General features: G+C 33.6%; 1 protein-coding gene across 4 annotated transcripts in view; it reads left to right on the top strand.

Moving 5' to 3' along the window:
• The window catches only part of LOC111059350, a 44,715-nt gene extending 28,213 nt beyond the window's left edge, over positions 1-16,502 (top strand). The window contains exons 2-6 of one of the 4 annotated variants that reach the window (XR_005572805.1): positions 5,820-5,878; positions 6,417-6,462; positions 10,860-10,946; positions 14,601-14,752; positions 15,983-16,502. Coding sequence is in view for 1 of the 4 variants with exons in the window: in XM_039440187.1 (XP_039296121.1) it covers positions 5,820-5,878; positions 6,417-6,462; positions 10,860-10,946; positions 14,601-14,701 (293 nt within the window). In the remaining 3 variants the exon portion in view is untranslated. Of the gene's footprint in view, positions 1-2,912; positions 3,104-5,819; positions 5,879-6,416; positions 6,463-10,859; positions 10,947-14,600 lie in introns of those variants that run through there. The other 3 variants (XR_005572804.1, XR_005572806.1, XM_039440187.1) reach the window with 3 other exon arrangements.
• The last annotated feature ends 5,057 nt before the right edge of the window (positions 16,503-21,559 follow it).

Genomic DNA, 21,559 nt, shown 5'->3' with positions numbered 1-21,559 from the left:
TTTTTATACAGTAACTCTTTCATTATACATACACGATTGATCATTACACAGTAAAATACACCAACAGAATATAAGACACAGTGCAGTATAACATGACAAATATTCTAATTTTAATTAATTTTTTCCAGATTTTTCTCATCTTTCCAAGTTTTGATTGTAATGTGAGCAGGTACGATAGTTGAAATCCAAAATTTGGAATTTAAATTCAATTGAAGAAGTATGTTTTTGTGCAGTGGAAATAAAACTATCTTTTATTGCAAGATCTTGTATTTTTTTTCATTCCTAGTAATGTCACTTTGATTTGCACTAAATGTTATCTTGGAATAAAATCAAATGTGGATATTTTTTACCTGGCAGAGTTCATATTTCTATTAGTTGGCGCAATCAGTTTGTCATACTTTGCTAACTTAGCTTTAGAGTGATCATCTATATAGTGTATTCCTATCTTCTCATCCTTCTTCTATCTATAAATCCTCTTTTCCCATATCTACACTGACTGCGGAGTTAGTGAAAAGAATGGAAACAAATGAATATTTAGATCAATAATCGTCTCAATTCACATTATCCAATTATTTGTATGAATTACTTAGCACCTTCATCATTCGACATAAAATCATAATCAGGTGAGTTAGACGTAATTGTAAATTCTTCTTTTCCAATCCACTTGCTTTTATTTATTATGCCCCTTGCACACTGTGCCACCATGGAGGCCCTTCCACGGGATGGTTCATATGGGCCTTATGCCCTTTGCACACTGGGCCACCATGGAAGCCCTTTCACTGGATGGTGCATATGGGCCTTATGCCCTTTGCACATTGGGCCACCAAGGAAGCCCTTCCACGGGATGGTGCATATGGGCCTTATGCCCTTTGCACACTGGGCCACCATGGAAGCCCTTCTACGGGATAGTGCATATGGGCCTTATGCCCTTTGCACACTGGGCCGCCATGAAAGCCCTTCTACGGGATGGTGCATATGGGCCTCATGCCCTTTGCACACTGGGCCACCAAGGAAGCCCTTCTACGGGATGGTGCATATGGGCCTCATTCCCTTTGCACACTGGGCCTCCATGGAAGCCCTTCCACGGGATGGTGCATATGGGCCTTATGCCCTTTGCACACTGGGCCACCATTGAAGCCCTTTCACGGGATGGTTCATATAGGCCTTATGCCCTTTGCACACTGGGCCACCATGGAAGCCCTTTCACGGGATGGTGCATATGGGCCTTATGCCCTTTGCACACTGGGTCACCATGGAAGCCCTTCTACGGGATGGTGCATATGGGCCTTATGCCCTTTGCACACTGGGCCACCATGGAAGCCCTTCTATGGATGCATATGGGCCTCATGCCCTTTGCACACTGGGCCACCATGGTAGCCCTTCTACGGGATGTTGCATATGGGCCTTATGCCCCTTGCACACTGTGCCACCATGGAGGCCCTTCCACGGAAGTTCCAGCGGCTCGAGCCACCACATTCCTGGAAGCTCGGCTGGTGGCTGGTGGCCGGTGGCTGGTGGCTCTAGTGTGCAGTGACAGATAAGAGACTATGCTACCACGTGGTGACGCTTCCGTGGAAACGCTTCCATGGTGGCTTAGTGTGCAAAGGGCCTCAGACTCAGAATTCTTACAGGTCTGAACTAGACATTCTTGATTTAGGGGTTATGAATGTATGACCCCTGGGGGTATTCAATGTTGAATATTAAGTTCAAAATATAAATGTCATATGTAAAAGGATTATGGTCTATATCTATATGACCATGCATGATCCATGAAGTATTTTTATACAGTAACTCTTTCATTATACATACACGATTGATCATTACACAGTAAAATACACCAAACAGAATATAAGACACAGTGCAGTATAACATGACAAATATTCTAATTTTAATTAATTTTTTCCAGATTTTTCTCATCTTTCCAAGTTTTGATTGTAATGTGAGCAGGTACGATAGTTGAAATCCAAAAATTTGGAATTTAAATTCAATTGAAGAAGTATGTTTTTGTGCAGTGGAAATAAAACTATCTTTTATTGCAAGATCTTGTATTTTTTTTCATTCCTAGTAATGTCACTTTGATTTGCACTAAATGTTATCTTGGAATAAAATCAAATGTGGATATTTTTTACCTGGCAGAGTTCATATTTCTATTAGTTGGCGCAATCAGTTTGTCATACTTTGCTAACTTAGCTTTAGAGTGATCATCTATATAGTGTATTCCTATCTTCTCATCCTTCTTCTATCTATAAATCCTCTTTTCCCATATCTACACTGACTGCGGAGTTAGTGAAAAGAATGGAAACAAATGAATATTTAGATCAATAATCGTCTCAATTCACATTATCCAATTATTTGTATGAATTACTTAGCACCTTCATCATTCGACATAAAATCATAATCAGGTGAGTTAGACGTAATTGTAAATTCTTCTTTTCCAATCCACTTGCTTTTATTTATTATTTCCCTTGATATGGATACTCTAAATTATTCCACATCATGCTTTCTGAGATATTTCAAATTCATGTCATTCTCTTAAGATACTCTTAATGGTTTTAGTTTTTCCTAAACTTTCCCTTTCTTCTTTGTTTCTGTATCATGATTTCTGAATTATTTTTGATTTCACATAAATTTTCAGAAACTCTTCATAGTTTCAATTTACATTACAAGGTCATCAGTCAGTGCAAACAAGGCAGCTGCTCTAATGAATTGGAACCTATTCGAAAATTGATTTGGAAAACGTGACGAGAATTTGAATATCAATTTGTCAGATAATGACGTTTATCAGCCATTGTTTCAGCTGTCAGCATTGTTAGAATGGGAAGAATTGATGCGATCTCACAAGTAATTCTGACAGTTTAAATTGAATCTTACATCAGTCACACAACACTGAAATTCAAGTTAAAACCACACGTGATCAGTACTGTTCTATATCTTTTGGAAACTACTGTATGAGTACTGTTCAAATTTTACATTCAATCTTGTCTCAATTTGGGAAATAAGCGTCTGTACTAAAGTATCGGAAGAAGGATCTCTTCTCAATATTCACCACAGCAGTTCATTAACAAGTCTCCGAAGTTCTCTATCTGATTGAAAACCAGAACCGGTGAGTACCAGAATTCCGTTTTTATGAAAATTATTTGATTTCCAATCTTAAACTAATGAAGTTATGTAACTAAATGGGGGTAAGTGATGAAACTAAATGGGTGTAATTGAGCTTGTGTAGCTATTGGGTGTGACATTATCATACTTGACAGAATATTCTCTGTAGTATGTACTTTTCAACTGAATACTTTAGGTGGGTGGTGTGAATAACGATTAATCATCCTCAACTGTGGGAATCGTTCTTTTCCTGAAAAAGTTTCTTGAAATAAAATAAAAATAATTATTACTGAACGAAAATTCAAATTAAATGCTGCAAAATCACCCCAAAGACTTCTGCAACTGCAAATATTGACAACAGAGTGAACAGCTAGATAGAAATTCGTTGAGCGTTACTATTAAAAAATTATTTCTTAGTCCATCTGTAAAATGAAAATAATTTTGTTGAGCAGATAATAATTTTGAAACAGAATACTTGAATCTCATAAAATATGAAACCGGGATAAAATAGATAGCCTTTCAACTATAATATCAATGCCATAAAAAATGAGCCTTTCAAAAAAAATCTTCAAATTAGCAGAATTATCTATGAATATTCACAAAATACATGTTATTTCTACAGAATATTCATGAGAGAATGCATATAATTACATCATTGATTGCATCCTTCTTCAAATATTGTTATTGATGAATATTTGAAGCATTTTCATGTGTAATTATCCCACAGATGGAAATTACCGAGACAGCTTTTTAGAATGCTAATGAATTAACTATCAATATCGGGGACCGAGCTTCGCTCTGGAGTACAAAAGCATAAACAATTATTACGAAAGAAGAAATTATAATAACATTCATACAGGAATGTTCCATCAAATCACAGTAAATTGAGATTAATTCCCAGAGGAATGCAAAAATTTCCCTCACAAAGGCCCAGTTGCACAAAAGCCGGTTAAATTTTAATCCTTATTAACTTTAGTGAACCAAATCAGAGAAAACCATTCCAAAAAGATGGATCTACTGGAATTAATCAGGATTCAAAATAACCCGCCTTTTTTGCAACCGGCACTAAAGTACCCGATTGAATGGTTACGAAAGTTCAACAGCTGAGTCATAATTTTGACACAGTCCCACAGACGACGAAATAATTATTATCAGCTGTTTTTCCAAGGATGGATTATAATTATCCTTTGAATACCCTTCAGCGAGTTTTCCCAGGGATGAGACCTAGTGCAATCGAATATTTATATTATAAACCTACTATGTTCTGAATTTCATGAGAATCGTGAGAGGCGTTTTCGAGATCCGGTGAGATACAAACATACAAACATCTAAACATCTAAACATTCAAACATCTAAACAACTAAACATTCAAACATTCAAACATCTAAACATCTAAACATTCAAACATATAAACATATAAACATATAAACATCTAAACAGAAGTTGCTCGTTTAATAGTATAGGATTATTAATCGAGTTTCTATCTATAGTGAGGTCCACGTTATAATGGCAGTGAAGAAAGATGGGAGAACAACGTTGTCAATGCCTCCTATAGACGGTAGCTGATACAGGTTTATTGATGTGATATTTACTGTTCAATCTTGTTTTAAATAAGCAATTACATTTTATTGAGCAAGAAATTATTCTTTATCATTTATCTATTATTATTTTTCAATAATTTCCCAATAAATTTTCATAACTAAGATATATTTTGTTAATTAATCATTAATTATTCTACATTGTTGAAAGACAATCTGGCAACAGAGCAGAGCGAGGAAGAGATAGCGCTATACGCTTTGTTGAATGATAGACAAGGATAGCAATACCATCAATAATCAAACACTGCCATTATAGAGGTGCGTACAGATATACGCGCCGCGAACATGAGCAATTCACTATTAATCAGCTGACTATATCTGTATTTTTACAGAAACGGTAAGATACAGATATAAAAAGCTTGGCATCAGCTTATTAAAAGTGAATTGCTCATGTTCGCGGCGCGTATATCTGTAAGCAGCCTAACGAGAACCTCACTATAGCTGTTTACCCTGTTGTCAATATTTGCAGTAGAAGAAGTCATCGGGGTGATTTACATAATTTAATATGGATTTTCGTTTAATAATAATTATGTAATTATTCTTCGTTTCAGCTTTCTGATCAGCCCAGATACAAAATTTTTTGTATAATATATATTTGACTGTACATTCTTGTAAATAATAATAATAAATTTTATTGCCAAAAAAATGCATACAAAATAATACTCTATCATCTAGAGCATAAACTAATTATAACAAAAATAATACAATCATGAATATTACATACATTTAATTCTCTTGACAATAAATACTCTCATGCAAGGGAAGCTTCCCTGTACGCATGGAGGAGTTGCTGCAGACCCCAGAAACTCTCTTATAGTAAAAAAAATCATTTTGTTTATCGAATTCCTTACATAATGTATCCAGTAATCATAACTAGGAAATGAAAAACAAGGCATTGAGAAACAAAAATGATATTCATTCTGATAATTATAAGAAGTGTTTACATGACCTCGTTCAGACTCTCAAAATTGGGGAGTGTAACATTTTTGGGTTTATCCTGTTGATTCCCTGCCAATCATTGATTTGATGTTGTGATTGTGGAATGAAATGAATAAATGAATATACTGCCTAATTTGAGATTTGCTCGAGTATAGTCTAAATAATAATTTTGACTTTTTCCAGACTTGAAAATGAAGCTGATTCCAGTTATTCCACTGTTCATTTGCATGGGTTTACTTTCGGTAAGTTTTCAACACTGAGACAACTTGTTTCCATGCTTCCCCTGATATTATTTTCAATTTCAATTTTATTGATGTCATGCATTGTACAATAATATAATATTGACACAAGTCAATACATAGTCACATTGGTAAATTACATTGTAAAAAATATTATATTTAAATAACAAAAAATAATTCAATTCGCTGCCAAGATGACAAGAATCACATCATTTTGAAAATTTCTCAATTCAAAAAATCCTATTATACCGTAAAAGGATTTTTTGATCACCCAATCCTTCAACTTAATCTTTAACAAAACTTCAGAGTCAATCTTAGATATAACAGGTGGGAGAGAGTTCAATATTTTCCTGCTCATGTGATCAGGACTACCTTGGAAAAAAGACGTTCTATGAGCATCTAGTGTTAGAGCATTCCTAGATTAAGTCTTAGATTCCTAATCAAGTTGTGGGCCTTCAAAGTCTGATAATAATGAAATATTTTTGAAGTTCATGGGAAATCCCTGAGAAAATTTGAAACTTTGGAAGGAAATTTGTTGCAGGTACAAGTGAGAGGTGAAGACGACGCACGAACAAAAGCTGCAAAACGTGAGTTGATTTATCATTGATTAACAGCTGACTATTAAGTTATCCTATTTTGAAGCGAGTGATTTCTGTATATCTGTTGTTTTTATTTTCATATCTGGCTATTTTCACTTTCCTTGTCCTATTACCATAGGTGAGAACAGTATTGCTTTCCGAAAAAAAATTCCCCAATTTCTGAAGAATTTCTATATACGAGAAAAGTGGTTTTTTGGTGTGTGTGTGTGTGTGTGTGTGTGTGTGTGTGTGTGTGTGTGTGTGTGTGTGTGTGTGTGTGTGTGTGTGTGTTGGAGTTAAATGTGAAATAATATGAGCTGTGATCTAGTGTTTGACTGGAGTGTTTGATCCGAGAAGCGGAGTTGGAGTTAAATAATATGAACTATGATTCTGTTAATGATACGGTGATAGAATTAGCTGTGAATAATAATAATAATGATGTTAATAATAATAATAATAATAATAATAATTTCTCTGGATGTTGAACGACACATCCAGAGGAGTTTATTCATAAATTCATACATACATCACATTACAAATTTTCCATACATTTTCAATAATATGACAATATTCAGGTTCACAAAATGATAGCCCACTATATAATATATGTGTCGAGGTTATCATCAAATTAATACTAATTATTAATATTAGAGGAACTCTATGTCTCTATCAGTTATCTTGGATAAATTCTGATGCCATTATCGACATAATTCCAGATGTTGTTGGAATTTTAAATAAATAGGACACCACAATCTCCTACAATAATGAACTGCTGAATGAACGCACTGACCTTCTGAATAATAATACTGAACTGACAAAGCAAGTAGAGTACGAGAAAAATAAGCGTAAAGAAAACTTTGAGGACTCCTTACTCAATGAGGAAAAGGCTGAGGAGGAAATTCTGTTGTTGGAAGCGCGTATAAAAAAACTGGAGGCATCTAACACCCATTTGAATGAGGAATCGAATAATAAGAATGGAAAAATGAAAATGATTGAAGCCGAAAAGATTAGTTTATTTTCTAACAGAGACACTAGTTTGGACGAAGAAACTTCTAGGAGCAATGATGGATTTATTACGCCAAGGAATACTGCTAAAGTTAGAACCGATTTTACTGAGGCTGCAGCTAAAATGGTAAATAACAGATTTGGCCTTCTCTCTGTGAACGCTAAACCTGCAAGTAATAGCAGGCCTACCACTTCTCATAAACTACTGGTCAAGGCTCAAGTTCACAGACCTATAGCGGTGCCCAAGACGTCTCATGTTAAAAATACCATTTCAGTACTGAAAAAACTCATACTGGGAAAAAAGGAGAATGACAATTCTATCGGATAGCCATGGAAAACACCTGCATCATCTATATGACAGCTTTGAAACCTTTGTTTATACTAAACCTTGTGCTTAATTAGAGATTCATTTCTCAGAGCAGTATTGTCCGACTTCAAAGTTCCTATCGACACTGACATAGACTCAATCCTTTGTTTAAGGTGGAAATTTTCTTCTTCAAATTTCGAAGTTATTGAATTAATAAACTCCACTTTCGAATTTGGTTTTGATTGAGTGATTCAATCTGCATCTCATGACTGGTTGACAAAGAAATTAAGTCATCTCGTTGCTGGAGTAGCTCAACAGTAGGCCCACATGTAAAGGTGTGTTTTCGTAACGGGCAGACGACAGACTTCACTTTAAATTAACATTGGTTCTTATGGGAGTCAGCCCATAATACATAAAGCAAAACTCATGTCAAAGAACTAGTTCTTTGAGTGTTACTGTTTCTGCCCGCTTGGGTGCGCTGCAATCGATTCTGCTTCTGCCCGTAACGAAAACACAGCTTAAGTCTCACCTCCTGGTGACACGACAGTTCTGGAATTGGGTGTATTTACTCCCATATCACGCATCATTGGAGGAGAACTAGGTGAAGAAGAAAGGACTGCAGCATAAGACATTCGTTCACAATTGTAAACGTCATTCACTCCATCTTCACTCGTGATATTCAAAACTGAATCATTATGATTTTGCGACCCATTTGTTTCTAATACATTTTCCATCTCGGCGTTAGTCTTCAACGTCATTGAGCATCCGATTTTAAGACATCTAAACGACACTCTTCCATTTGCCATGGCTCGATCTTTCCTGAACTTGTAACCATCAATCTCAATAGCAATAGCTCCTCTCTGTGTTTCAAATATTTCCTTATTTTGCAATTCATAATGAAGTTTTATTCATTTCATATTGGAGAAGTTGATTTGAAACAGTATTGAAAACAGTATTTGTACAAAACAGTACAGTTTTGTTTTATTGATTAAATTGGGGAAAAAGGGACAGGACAGGCAAAGAGTGCCAAGAGAGCATTCAAGGCAAGGTATCTGCGGAAGCTCCTGAATAATGGAAGCGGAATGAGAAGGAACAGTGGTAGGCTATAGAAAACAGGTGGATAAGAATGAAAAATGTCAATTATTATTTCTCGTAACAGTAGAAAACATTTTTCAAAAGGCTCGCTTGAAATTCCGCTTCTTATCAGTTGAATATTGATAATGCTCACATCAATCGTCTTTCACTTTCGCGGCTCCAGGCTAGTGACAGAACGGTAGCAGTCAGTCTGCGCATGCATACATACATCTTCAAGGACAAGCAGCAGTTCACAGTGGAATATTGTTTTGACTGGTTGCTTTAGTAACCAATAACCATAAGACATGCGCTCACAATAACAGCTGATTGCACCGGGTCCTCCCTCAACTATGTTGTACAAGTTGCTGACAAGAACACTATCAGTTCAACACAAAATTTGTTGACTTCACGTAAAATTTGACAAGTGAAAAATGGAACTAAAAATGGACTTCAAAGCTAACCAAGCATTGTGTGTTCTGCTTTGCTCATGTAATCCATTCAACTCACCGGTTTACATTATTCACTGATCACTAATACACTTGGCCATAGCTTACTTTAGCAATATCAGAAAAGCCTATTTAAAAATGGTATATTCAACAGAGCACTCTTTCAGTAAACCATGCAGGGTAGCCAGCGCTACCAACACCCCATCAGTATTGAGACGGTAACAAGCCAACGCAGATGGAATATGAAGACAAGTGAAGCAAGCCTGCTGATCTCATTCCTGTATCAACCGGTCGAGGTTTTTTATCTTTGAGGCTGCAGGGAAAGGAATTTCTTGGAAATTTGGGGAAATGAACCTCTAGAAGGTGTCTATCGATTATGAGAATTGACGCTTTAATCTAATTTTCGGTCCGAAACAGCTTTTTTTGACCATCATTGACTGGATTAAACGTAATGTGGACGAGAGTGGTGGTGACAAAAATCATATACGTAAGGACAGTTCTTGATGTCAATATCATAAATCAATTACAATATCAATAAAATCACACAATGGAGAAATTGGAACGGACTTAACCTACATGATATTTGTACGTTTTAAGACAAAAATTAGAAATAGAAAAAATTTTGGACAATAGCCTGTTTTTCTTTTCTGATTATTGTATTGTTTGCTCCATCTAATAAATAGATAAATAAATAGATGAATAAATGAATGGATGAAAAAAATGATTAAATAAATGAATAAATAAATAGATAAATATATATAGATATTATTATTATTATTATTGAATGAAAATCCAAATTAAGTGCTGTAATTCACCCTGAAGACTTCTACTACTGCAAATATTGACAACAGGATAAACAGCTAGATTGAGATTCGATGAGCGCTCCTATAGTAGCTATAGTGGCAGCTGATTCTTGTATCTCGACCCATGACTCTTATATCTTTTACTATAATTTATTATAGTGTCAATGATTCTTACTACAGTAGCGCTCATCAAATTTCCATCTAGCTGTTTACCCTGCTGAAAATATTTGCAGTAGCAGAAGTCTTTGGGGTGAATTACAGCATTGAATTTGGATTTTTGTTTAATAATGATAATAAAATTCATTAGCATTTGAATAATTGCAAATATCTCAGTAGTTTCCATCTGTAGATATATAAATTTATATTCCACAAGCTGGCAGGCTCTCTTCTCTCGCCTTATTGGCTGATTGGGTTGTCACCAGAAAAAACGCTTTTTGTGGTCTAGCCCTATAATAGGTTAGAACAGATAATGTTCGGAACATCTGATTCCAGTTCAGCAATCCAAATTTCGACACTTTTCTTAGGTAATGCTGCATTGTGATTAGTTGAGGAGCTGGATTGAGAAGTAACTACAATCGCATAAATTGAACTTTATTCCTAGTATAGTTTTGAAAATCCTTTACGAAAAGGCATCTCTCATTGAATTTATTATTTTTTCTTATTGAATTGATTGTAATGTTCCAATGTTTACATTGTAACATGATCGTAGAGAATAATATTTTGACATTCTACAGTGGAATAGTTGAATTCCAATCATGTTTTTCTTCACAGTTCTTTTCAAAAGCATAACTGGAAACAGAGGAACAGTTGATATGTCTAAGCTTGCTGCATATCTAAGAAGAGGGAACAGATTGGATCGTGAGTATATTTTGAAGTTTCATATCTTTTATTTATTTCTCTATGGTGAGTTTCAATCTAGAAAATATTCTTTTCCACTAAACATACTTTGATTGCAACAAAATCAACTGAAACATCGATCCATTCTATCTCAATGTTTGATTGCCCAGCAGCCATAGAGTATAATAGGATTCAATAACAGTGATTCTACTTGTTATTCTAACGATAAAGATTGATCACAATAATTGATGGTTGATTCCAATAGGGAATATTAATTGAACAAGCATTAACGAGTTCTCACTTTCGACTTTCTTAAAGCCAAAGTCGTCGTCTGTCTGTTTTTATGTTCTAAAAAAACTTTAGAAAGAATTGATCAGCTTCAAATATATTGAAGACATAATAATTATTCTTTGAACCTTTTCACAGGTCTATAGTTTGTGTAAAACAAGTTGAGACTTGGCCCTCCATCCGAAGAAATTACAGGGTTGCCAAATCGTGTAAAATTGCAACTTTCTCAAATTTCCAATTCAACGTCAGGATTGGATGTATAATAACAACCCCGATATCCTAGTAAAGCTGAAAAAGTTTCAGGGTTGAAGGATTAAAAGGAAATTTAACTTTTATGATGAAATTGGAAACATCGTGAACATTTGTTTTTCTTTTGAATATCTCTTCTCTCAGAATCATGTAGCGTCGTAATGAGTAATAATTTTATATCAAATGAACGGGGAGACTGTCTCCTTTCTATTAGTGTCTGGATCATTTTTATCCGACCCATAGTTATTTTTTAATTGATAATTATGTTCGTCAATGTCGAGACTTTTCCAGCAGAAAACATGAAATTTTCGACATGCTAGAAACTTTTTTGTTTCGAAAGATAAGTAGGTGGTTAAAGCGAGAAAGTTTCTCAGAAATGATTGAAATTATTTTTCAATTGTCAAACGTATTCGGAAGAACGTTTTTTGGCCTCTCAGGAGTTTCAAAGTCAAGGATAGCGGCTGAATGGTGTGCCGCCATGTGCTATCAATAGCTGGGATCAACAAATTCGAAATACAGAACGATTGAAAAATTCAGCAACTGCAAGCCAGATGATATCATAATAATAGTGAAAATGACAACCTCGCCTTGAATACTCCAAGCGGTGTTTCATTACAGCCTTTCTAGAGGCAATCAGCTGCTTGCGTTTGAAATAATTCAGTTGAATAATCTTGTCAATTTTGCCAGCCTTTAGCATACAATGTGGTACACAATGCATACCATGCAGCCACTCTTCTAACTTTAAAATTCCTTTGAGACCAAAATACGATCTTCCGACTACTTTTGACAATTATTGAAAAAAATTTCAATTATTTCTGAGAAACTTTCTCGCTTTCACCACCCACTTATCTTTCGAAACAAAAACGTTTCCAGCATGTCGAAAATTTCATGTTTTCTGCTCGATATGTCTCGACATTGACGAACATAATTATCAATTAAAAAATAACTATGGGTCGGATAATAATGATCCAGACACTAATAGAAAGGAGACAGTCTCCCCGTTCATTTGATATTAAATTGTTACGCATTACGACGCTACATGATTCTGAGAGAAGTGATATTCAAAAGAAAACCAAATCTTCGCGATGTTTCTAATTCTATCATAAAAGTTAAATTTCCTTCCAATCCTTCAACCCTGAAACTTTTTTAGCACTACTAGAATATCGGGGATTATATTATACATCCAATTCTGACGTTGAATTGGAAATTTGAGATAGTTGCAATTTTACTCGATCTGGCAACTGTTTGAAATGTTTTTTAGCACTACTAGGATATCGGGGATTATATTATACATCCAATTCTGACGTTGAATTGGAAATATGAGATAGTTGCAATTTTACTCGATCTGGCAACTGTTTGAAATGTTTTTTAGCACTACTAGGATATCGGGGATTATATTATACATCCAATTCTGACGTTGAATTGGAAATATGAGATAGTTGCAATTTTACTCGATCTGGCAACTGTTTGAAATGTTTTTTAGCACTACTAGGATATCGGGGATTATATTATACATCCAATTCTGACGTTGAATTGGAAATATGAGATAGTTGCAATTTTACTCGATCTGGCAACTGTTTGAAATGTTTAAATGTTTGAATGTTTAAATGTTTAAATGTTCAAATGTTTAAATGTTTAAATGTTTAAATGTTAAATGTTTAAATGTTTAAATGTTTAAATGTTTAAATGTTTAAATGTTTAAATGTTTAAATGTTTAAATGTTTAAATGTTTAAATGTTTAAATGTTTAAATGTTTAAATGTTTAAATGTTTAAATGTTTAAATGTTAAATGTTTAAATGTTTAAATGTTTAAATGTTAATGTTTAAATGTTTAAATGTTAAATGTTTAAATGTTAAATGTTTAAATGTTTAAATATTTAAAATGTTTAAATGTTTAAATGTTTAAATATTTTAAATGTTTAAATGTTTAAATGTTTGAATGTTTAAATGTTTAAATGTTTAGATGTTTAAATGTTTAAATGTTTAAATGTTTAATGTTTGAATGTTAAAATGTTTAAATGTTTAAATGTTTAAATGTTAAATGTTTAAATGTTTAAATGTTTAAATGTTTAAATGTTTAATGTTAAATGTTTAAATGTTTAAATGTTTAAATGTTTAAATGTTTAAATGTTAAATGTTTAAATGTTTAAATGTTTAATGTTTAAATGTTTAAATGTTTAAATGTTTAAATGTTTAAATGTTAAATGTTTAAATGTTTAAATTTTTAATGTTTAAATGTTTAAATGTTTAAATGTTTAATGTTTAAATGTTTAATGTTTAAATGTTTAAATGTTTAAATGTTTAAATGTTTAAATGTTTAATTTTAAATGTTTAAATGTTTAATGTTTAAATGTTTAAATGTTTAAATGTTTAAATGTTTAATGTTTAATGTTTAAATGTTTAAATGTTTAAATGTTTAAATGTTCAAATGTTTAAATGTTTAAATGTTTAAATGTTTAAATGTTTAAATGTTCAAATGTTAAAATGGTTGAATTCTATCTTTAATGCTAATGTTAACTCTATGGCTATCTTTCAATTTGAACTCAAGCTATGCACCAATATTTAGTACCTATTTCGTACTATTTAGTAACTCGAATGAAAAATTTTGTACCTCAATGGTGGCGGAAAAACAGAATGAAAATAGTATAGGTCAATGACCTCTTAGCCCAGCCATGTCTTAATTACACACCAATTATGTCAATATTTAGTACCTATTTCGTACTATTTAGTACCCACAATAAACATTATTGTGCATGCTGCCCAATGAACCCAATGACCATTGCTGCCTGAAAAACGTTCTCAACTAATAACCTTAACTCCAACTGATTTGTGGAAAATATTATTACCATGTGGTTTTGATTACCATTGTAGACAACTGCAGGTACTGGAAGTATTAACTGTGAAATACACCTTATTACATCTATCACAAAAACAATAACTGTGCAGCAATAAGTGGGCTGCTATGATATTTAAACTGAGACCAATGAGGTCTTGAACATGAAAAAATGAGGTCGGAGATCAATGAGATCAGCTTCCTGTCAGAGAGGGTTCCTGAACACGTTTCAAAATCATAATTGATCAGTTCAAATTGAAATGATTGAATAAGTAATATATCTTTCATGTTTCTTCTCCATCCAGAACAATTTAAAAACGCATTAGACCAAGCAATTCTCAGAAGCGGAAGAGGAAACGTTGGCTTGAATGAATTTATACAAATAAGATTGGCAAATCCAAATTAATAAATGATGAAGTGGAACGCTATTGTTTCAACGCTGCTCTCACATAAAAAGGTAAACAATCTGAGTCAATTTCTATGAATTATGGTACTTCACTTCTCTTCAATCCATAATTACACGTTATACAATTTGTGACATTTTAAAATTATTGACATAATGGAATGAAATAAATCGAAGAAATAGAATATATTATTATTATCAAAGGCTAGGAAGAGTATCAAAATGTAATGTTACCTGATGGCAATGAAGATTATACTTATCAACAGCTGAGACTGAGATAAGAGCACCGTCCTATACGGCATATTTTGAAAGAATTATTTATTGCAAATAATTAATTGTAAATTGTTTATAGTCAACCATCAAATTTAGAGATTACAACTTTGTTTATGTTAGTGAACAGCTGTTTTGAATGCAGTCAAGAAATTAGTCAAAATGAATTATTTGTACTACTGAACTTTTGTTTCAAAACAATGATATAACTACTTCTAAAAACCAATAATTATTGTAATAAGGATGAGAGTTTCAAAATAAAGATATATTTATTATTGTTAAAATAATTCATTAATGGGAATGTACAACATGTTAAATATTATAAAAGCGAGCATGGTCATGGTACAAGTTTTATCACTGATAAGAATTGTAATATGCATTTTTTGTTATTTATTATTGTTATAAGAATCTCTTGTATGAAATATAGATACTACATAATAATTATTATAGAATCAACCGCATGGACTGATGTAAAAATCTCTGTAACCCTTTCAGGCCAATTGTAGGTCAGAAAAATGACACCAAAAAGGGATGATATTCAAACATGATATTCTATTTCTGTGATCAGCGACTAGAAAAGGTCTTATCATATGTGGTAAAACATTGTTCGTTGAATAAGGAGAAATATGAAGAAAATTTATTTACTGATAAAAGGCAGATAATTTAAGTTTATTTATTGTAAAGCAAGGAATATTCTCTTTCTCATCTCTGACGTGATGTAGACGTCATACTAGTTCCACCAATAGCAAAATTTTTATGCAAATTAAGTAAGACGGAACTGCTCAGCCAAAAGTTTTGAGAAAAGAGACAGTTACATCCCTTTTAATGACTTCACCGTAAATACCTTGCTCTAGAAGGTTACCATTTTCTAGTGAGATTCTTATTTGTTAAATTTATGTACTTTAATTGTTAGCCTATACCTGAGGCAATACTATTTGTTACATTTGTGAATTATTCTATCAATTGATTGCTTCCATGAATCTGAATTTTATTATTCATTTTTGATTGGTAAAGGATATAATTAATTTCTAAAAATCTCCCATGTGCTGAAGACTGAAGTTTGGACAAGCCATTGAATCTGAATTAATTCAAAGAAACTATTATGCCAAGAAGGATCACGTGAGTTATCCTTTATTTTATGGGGCCCCACCCTTCGCTTCAAAAAAGTACAAAAATTATTTCAATTTTACTTCAATAAATAAATTGGCCATGTCAAAAGCGCTAATAAAATAAATGTACTGAATAATAATTGTGAGTTTTTGTGGTTGTTTAACTGTCCTTATCTGCCTGAATCACGACCCTGATTGAATTTCAAATATTGTAATATTCTTGGTTAAATCATTTAGAATTCCAATTTACCTATAAGAGTTTTTGAACTTTGTAAAAGGAATGTGGATGATAGCCCAGCATCATAGCACAAATCAAATAAGCCTGTAAACAGAAAATTATTCAAAACTTGTCTATCAAATCTTGAAACTGTACTGTTTATCAACTATTATTACTGCTCATTATATTTCAAATTGAATACTTTATTTCCTGAGTTCGATTATTTCTTTAGCCCTTCATATTTTGTGTTTGGCACGTTTGTACTTGTTAAGCACCAATCAAAAACCATCATTGGAATAATTGATCCAAATCTGGATAAAGGAACAGTAGGGGCCTTTTGACAGTTAAGACGCACTTTTTTGCTCGAAATAGCCTTCCCCCCTAAACCCCCTCTCACACCCACTGTTCTAAAAATAGATTTCCCCCTCCCTCTTGCCCAGTGAGGACGAGGGGGCTCTGTTCTAAAAATAGATTTACCCTTCCCCTTGCCCAGTGGTGATGAGGGGGATGAAGAAGGAGAAAGAGATATCTCTCTCTCACTCTCTCCAAAAATAGATTTACCCTTCCCCTGCTCCAATGAAGATGAGGGGGATAAAGAAGGAGAAAGAGATATCTCTCTCTCACTTTCTCTCAAAATAGATTTACCCTTCCCCTCCTCCAGTATAGATGAGGGGGATAAAGAAAGTGAGGGAAAAAAAATTTTCCTTTGAGGGGAAAAATTCCCTCTCTACATCTATACTGACAGATTAGAGTGAATTGAGAAATTACCTATCACTCTACATCTAATGCTATACTGCCAGATTAAAGTGAATTGAGAAATTCCCTATCACTCTACATCTAATGCTATACTGACAGATTAAAGTGAATCCTTATCTCTACAGAGAAGTCAATGATCTAAGTTCTTTTACATTTTTCATCTGCAATATTGTACAAGCATTTCCAAAGTTCATTGGAATTTTTAACAACAGATAATGGCGAATCATTTGTACAATCATAATGTAGATGTCCGCTGTCTAGTATATCGAGTAATTCGAATATCTCAGATAAAATTGGAAAGTGCACATTTTCTGTTTTTGTTAACGGTAAATCAGCATCTTGACATCCTGTTGAAAATTTAATATTCTTTGCAATTGAATCAAATTCGTTAAATGAAATTCCCATCAAGAGATGAGTTAATTTTTTGAATTTTGAAAAACCATAACACTGCATGTTTATGGATTCGCAGATGTTGTGCACACGCATTGCTGTTGTCGGGTCTAGCTCTGACCGGCTACTAAACTGAAAAGTGAGTGGGATATTGGAATGAAAAATCATTTGAACACAGAAAAAGTTTATTTACACATTTCACCACAACTATTCATAATTTCATCTTCAATTTCAATCAACTTATCTATACACAAATTATGAGGACGATAATAACATAGATAGTCTCTTATGTCATTTAAATTAACCGTGCTTAGAAAAATGTCTTTTAATTGTCTCGCCAAACTATAATTTTCACGAGTTGATTTCCTAATTGTACTTTCACACTCATCATACCAATCAATACAGTTTTTCAACCTCACTTCCAACTCATTGTTAGCAGCCAACCACTTTCTCGGATCCATGATAAGCGAATGAACAAAACTAAGTGTAGGCTGGGACTATTATAGAGTAATTAAGCGGTCTTTCTTCATTAATTGCAGACAGACAACATGTACGTGCTTTATGCAGTCTCAATGCATGCATGCAATAAACACACTGAATCTCTTTTCCGTTGTAGAAGAATCCATAATCAGCGAAGTTTCTTTTCTGCGAATTCGTGTACATTGCGGCCATTTTCATACTTTGCATTCAATTGTTTTCACACATGAAATTATTTGTTTGATACATATTTTTAATCAACAAAGAATTATAATGTTAAGCAGTGAACAAAGCACAGCGTCCATCTGGTCTATTTTTATGAATGTTACACACACCATAACACCATGAACTAGTGAAAAAGCTGCAAAATCCTCTGGTATACATTGAACGTTGGTATGTAATCTTCTCGAAAACTTTGCTTTCTCAGTTCCTTTTGTGAAAATTTTCTCATAACCTACAAGGTAATCATGTATTAATGAGTCAGTGTATTCTAAATCTCCATCCTCCCATTTTATTTTATGATAGTGATGTTCTAACCATGTTACATCGTTATACAATTTTTCACTCAATTCTGTCTTTGCAAATGGTGATTTGAAATGGAATACAATATAATTTTTAAACTGATCAATTATTGCAAGTTCTTTCACAATAATTTGATTACAATCTTGTTTAAACCAGTGAAGATCAACTGTAGTAATTTTCGTACTTGCTTGCTTGTCCACTTCTTTCTCTTCGGCGGGCTCCTCGAATCCTCCATCTTTCTCCCTCTCCTTCTCCTCTTCACGTTTCTGCTACTTCCCCACCTCCTGTGGCTTCTGGATCGGTGTGCTGCACCTTGGTTCATAATAGAAACTATTGGAATCAAGATCGCAATGGATACCAATAGACTGAGTTTGTGCTTTGTCCAAAATATCAGAACACAAAGAATAGGACATTTTAGATGTTACCTGTTCAAAGGTGAAACTGATAACGAACCAAATTTGTCAGAGTGCACACCTTATATAATATTGCAGCTGGTGCACTCTATCAATAAAATTACTGAACTTCTTTCACAATGCTCGTCAGAGGTGTGTACTCCATCACACGATCGCTAATTAGAACGCAATAGGCGGAAGTATTTGCAGGTACTGCACTATTAAATTCCATTTCAATACGAACATCTGTTGATGATTTCAAATGACTCGCTTGGTGTGAACAGTCCACAACAACCAGCGGTGTTGAATCACAAAATGTTTTAAAGTCAATTTCTGTTCCGAGTTCGCTATTGATTGAATGATTATAATACGAGGGCGCGAAATCCAAAAACATCTGGTATAATACCTCCTTTTTACCTAGCAGATTTTCATATGGATAATACTTGCTGTTCAAATATACTTTAACATTGTGAATACCACAGCTATCGAAATTAGATATTGATTTTTTAATTTTATTCTCACGATCGTTTTGAAATGCAATTATAACGTATTTTGGACTATCAAAAATCGATGTGGTGCGAACTGCCCAAGAATGGTTAAGTGAATTTTGCAAATTTGGTAATTCACAAATTTCCCAATGTTGGAAACCTAATTTCAGTGAAGTGTCAGCATCGAGCAGTCTCAAAAATTCCAGTCCTACGTGATCTTCTAAAGTTATGTAGGGCATTCTCCATTGCAGTTTTGTAATTTTCACACTAATGCTTGTTCCAGTTGCGGATTCAACACAATTTAGGTCTGTCGGTGACCTCAATAAGACGAGTTCCCGTTTCAAATTTGAAATTATTCTTTGAAACTCTTCAAAAAACGGGAGGATTAATTTCAGCGGTACACAGAAAGTGAATTTATTATCCGTTAGCTCATATCCTGCTCTGTCAAAACCAGCCAAGTGATATGTGTTCTTATTGAGCGTATTCTCCACTAGCTTTCACTTTTTACTCTTCACTATAGCTTTAATTGTGGATGTTAATCCAATCAATCTTGATTTAGAAATTTGCTGACCTGCTGATTCATATCGTATTTCGTCAAAAAGGTTACATTACTGCTTAATTTATAGTCTGCCGCAACTGGTGCATCAGCCGGGTCTGTTCCCGGTTTTGTACAGTTAACTGTTCCCTCAATAAATATAAATGATTTGCAAGGTAAAGAATAGACATCTAAAGAGTTTATGCCAATACGTGCCTCGTCAGAGTTTTTTATTTCCTGTCCCGAATAAACTGTATGAGTGTGAAATTGCAATTTGGTTATATCATTATAAATCTGAAGGTCTGTCTCCACGTCGAGAGTTTCACTAATTGCAGCTCCTCCTCCTAACATTCCACCAATCAACTATAAAACCTAACTTTTCTAATATTCTCGCACTTTTAGCCGACAAAGCACGTTTGTTTTTAGGTGTTGACGCTCTCACATTCGTCTCTCTAATGACATTTTGTGTACGTGTCTTATTTGAACGTGGATTGAAAACAAGATAACCCATTATTTTTACTTTTGTTTTTCACGTATGTGCAACCTGATTGTAATTGTATCTCCACGGAAATCAATAAACGATCCATTCTGGTCTGTTACCTTTACATTAATAGTTTGAATTCGATGCGTATTAAAGGAACATAAATAATCAGGGATGGTACTTCGTTTATTAAATAGCCGCTAGGAACCTTTGGCAAAAATTTGTAGATTATATGTTTTTGTTTTCCGTCAGAGTAACTACCACATGCTAAATTACACTCGAGTACAATACTACCAATGCTTGTTATGTTAACCAAATGCTGAGAATAATGCCATTTATTTGGTTGCAAAACAACATTATCAAAACCAAGTATCTTACCAATCGAATCAGTATGTGTTGAATCAATAGATTTATCAGAATGAATTTTAATCTTAATAGTATTTGCGTTTGCATGTATAATAAGTTTATTCTTCTTCTCATCAATATTCAATTGATTCTTTAAAGATTTTATAATATCCTCAACTTCATATGCACCCATATCCAGCTCAATTAATCTATCACCATATTTGAAGCTGGAATTTGTTCCTTTGTTAACGTTTGCAATACTATCGTAGCTACAAAAATTAATCAATCCAATTTCCCATTTACGATTTTCATCCAATTCTATAATTTCTTGTAAATGTTCGTAGAGGTTACTTGTGTTAGATCTTAATGTAATAACAACCATCTTGTAATGTGTGTGTGTGTGTGTGTGTGTTCGCCACAAACACTTAATTACAACTGATTTGCAAGAAACAATAATGTAAGATAACCACAAAAATCACTATTTAATGGTTGCATGTGCTCTACATTATAAAATATATTTACTTCAATTCCTTTTTTCCAATATTTGTCCAATTCGTATGGTGGTTGTAAATTTCCAATTGGATCAAAATACCAAACATTGGAGCCGGCTTTTTTATATGCAACCCAATGTGTGCCATCCTCGCTTTCCCTCGCTTAATTCACAATTGCATTCTCGTTATTTAGAATTTTTTGGGTAATGCATCTAGCATATATATACCTCTTAGCTGAATCTGTAATAATTTCGACCAATCAATCAAATCATAATTACCCAATTCTCCTTCAATATTCATATCTTCTTTTTCTTCTTCTTCTTCTTCTTCTTCTTCCTACCCTTCTTCGTTGTTTTATGTTTCTTAACTTGTTTTTGGGGGAATAAAC

This window comes from Nilaparvata lugens, chromosome 13, assembly GCF_014356525.2.
Source record: "Nilaparvata lugens isolate BPH chromosome 13, ASM1435652v1, whole genome shotgun sequence".
Lineage (NCBI taxonomy): Eukaryota > Metazoa > Arthropoda > Insecta > Hemiptera > Delphacidae > Nilaparvata > Nilaparvata lugens.
The sequence above is the reverse complement of the archived record's forward strand: the minus strand, read 5'-3'. Positions and strand labels throughout refer to the sequence as shown.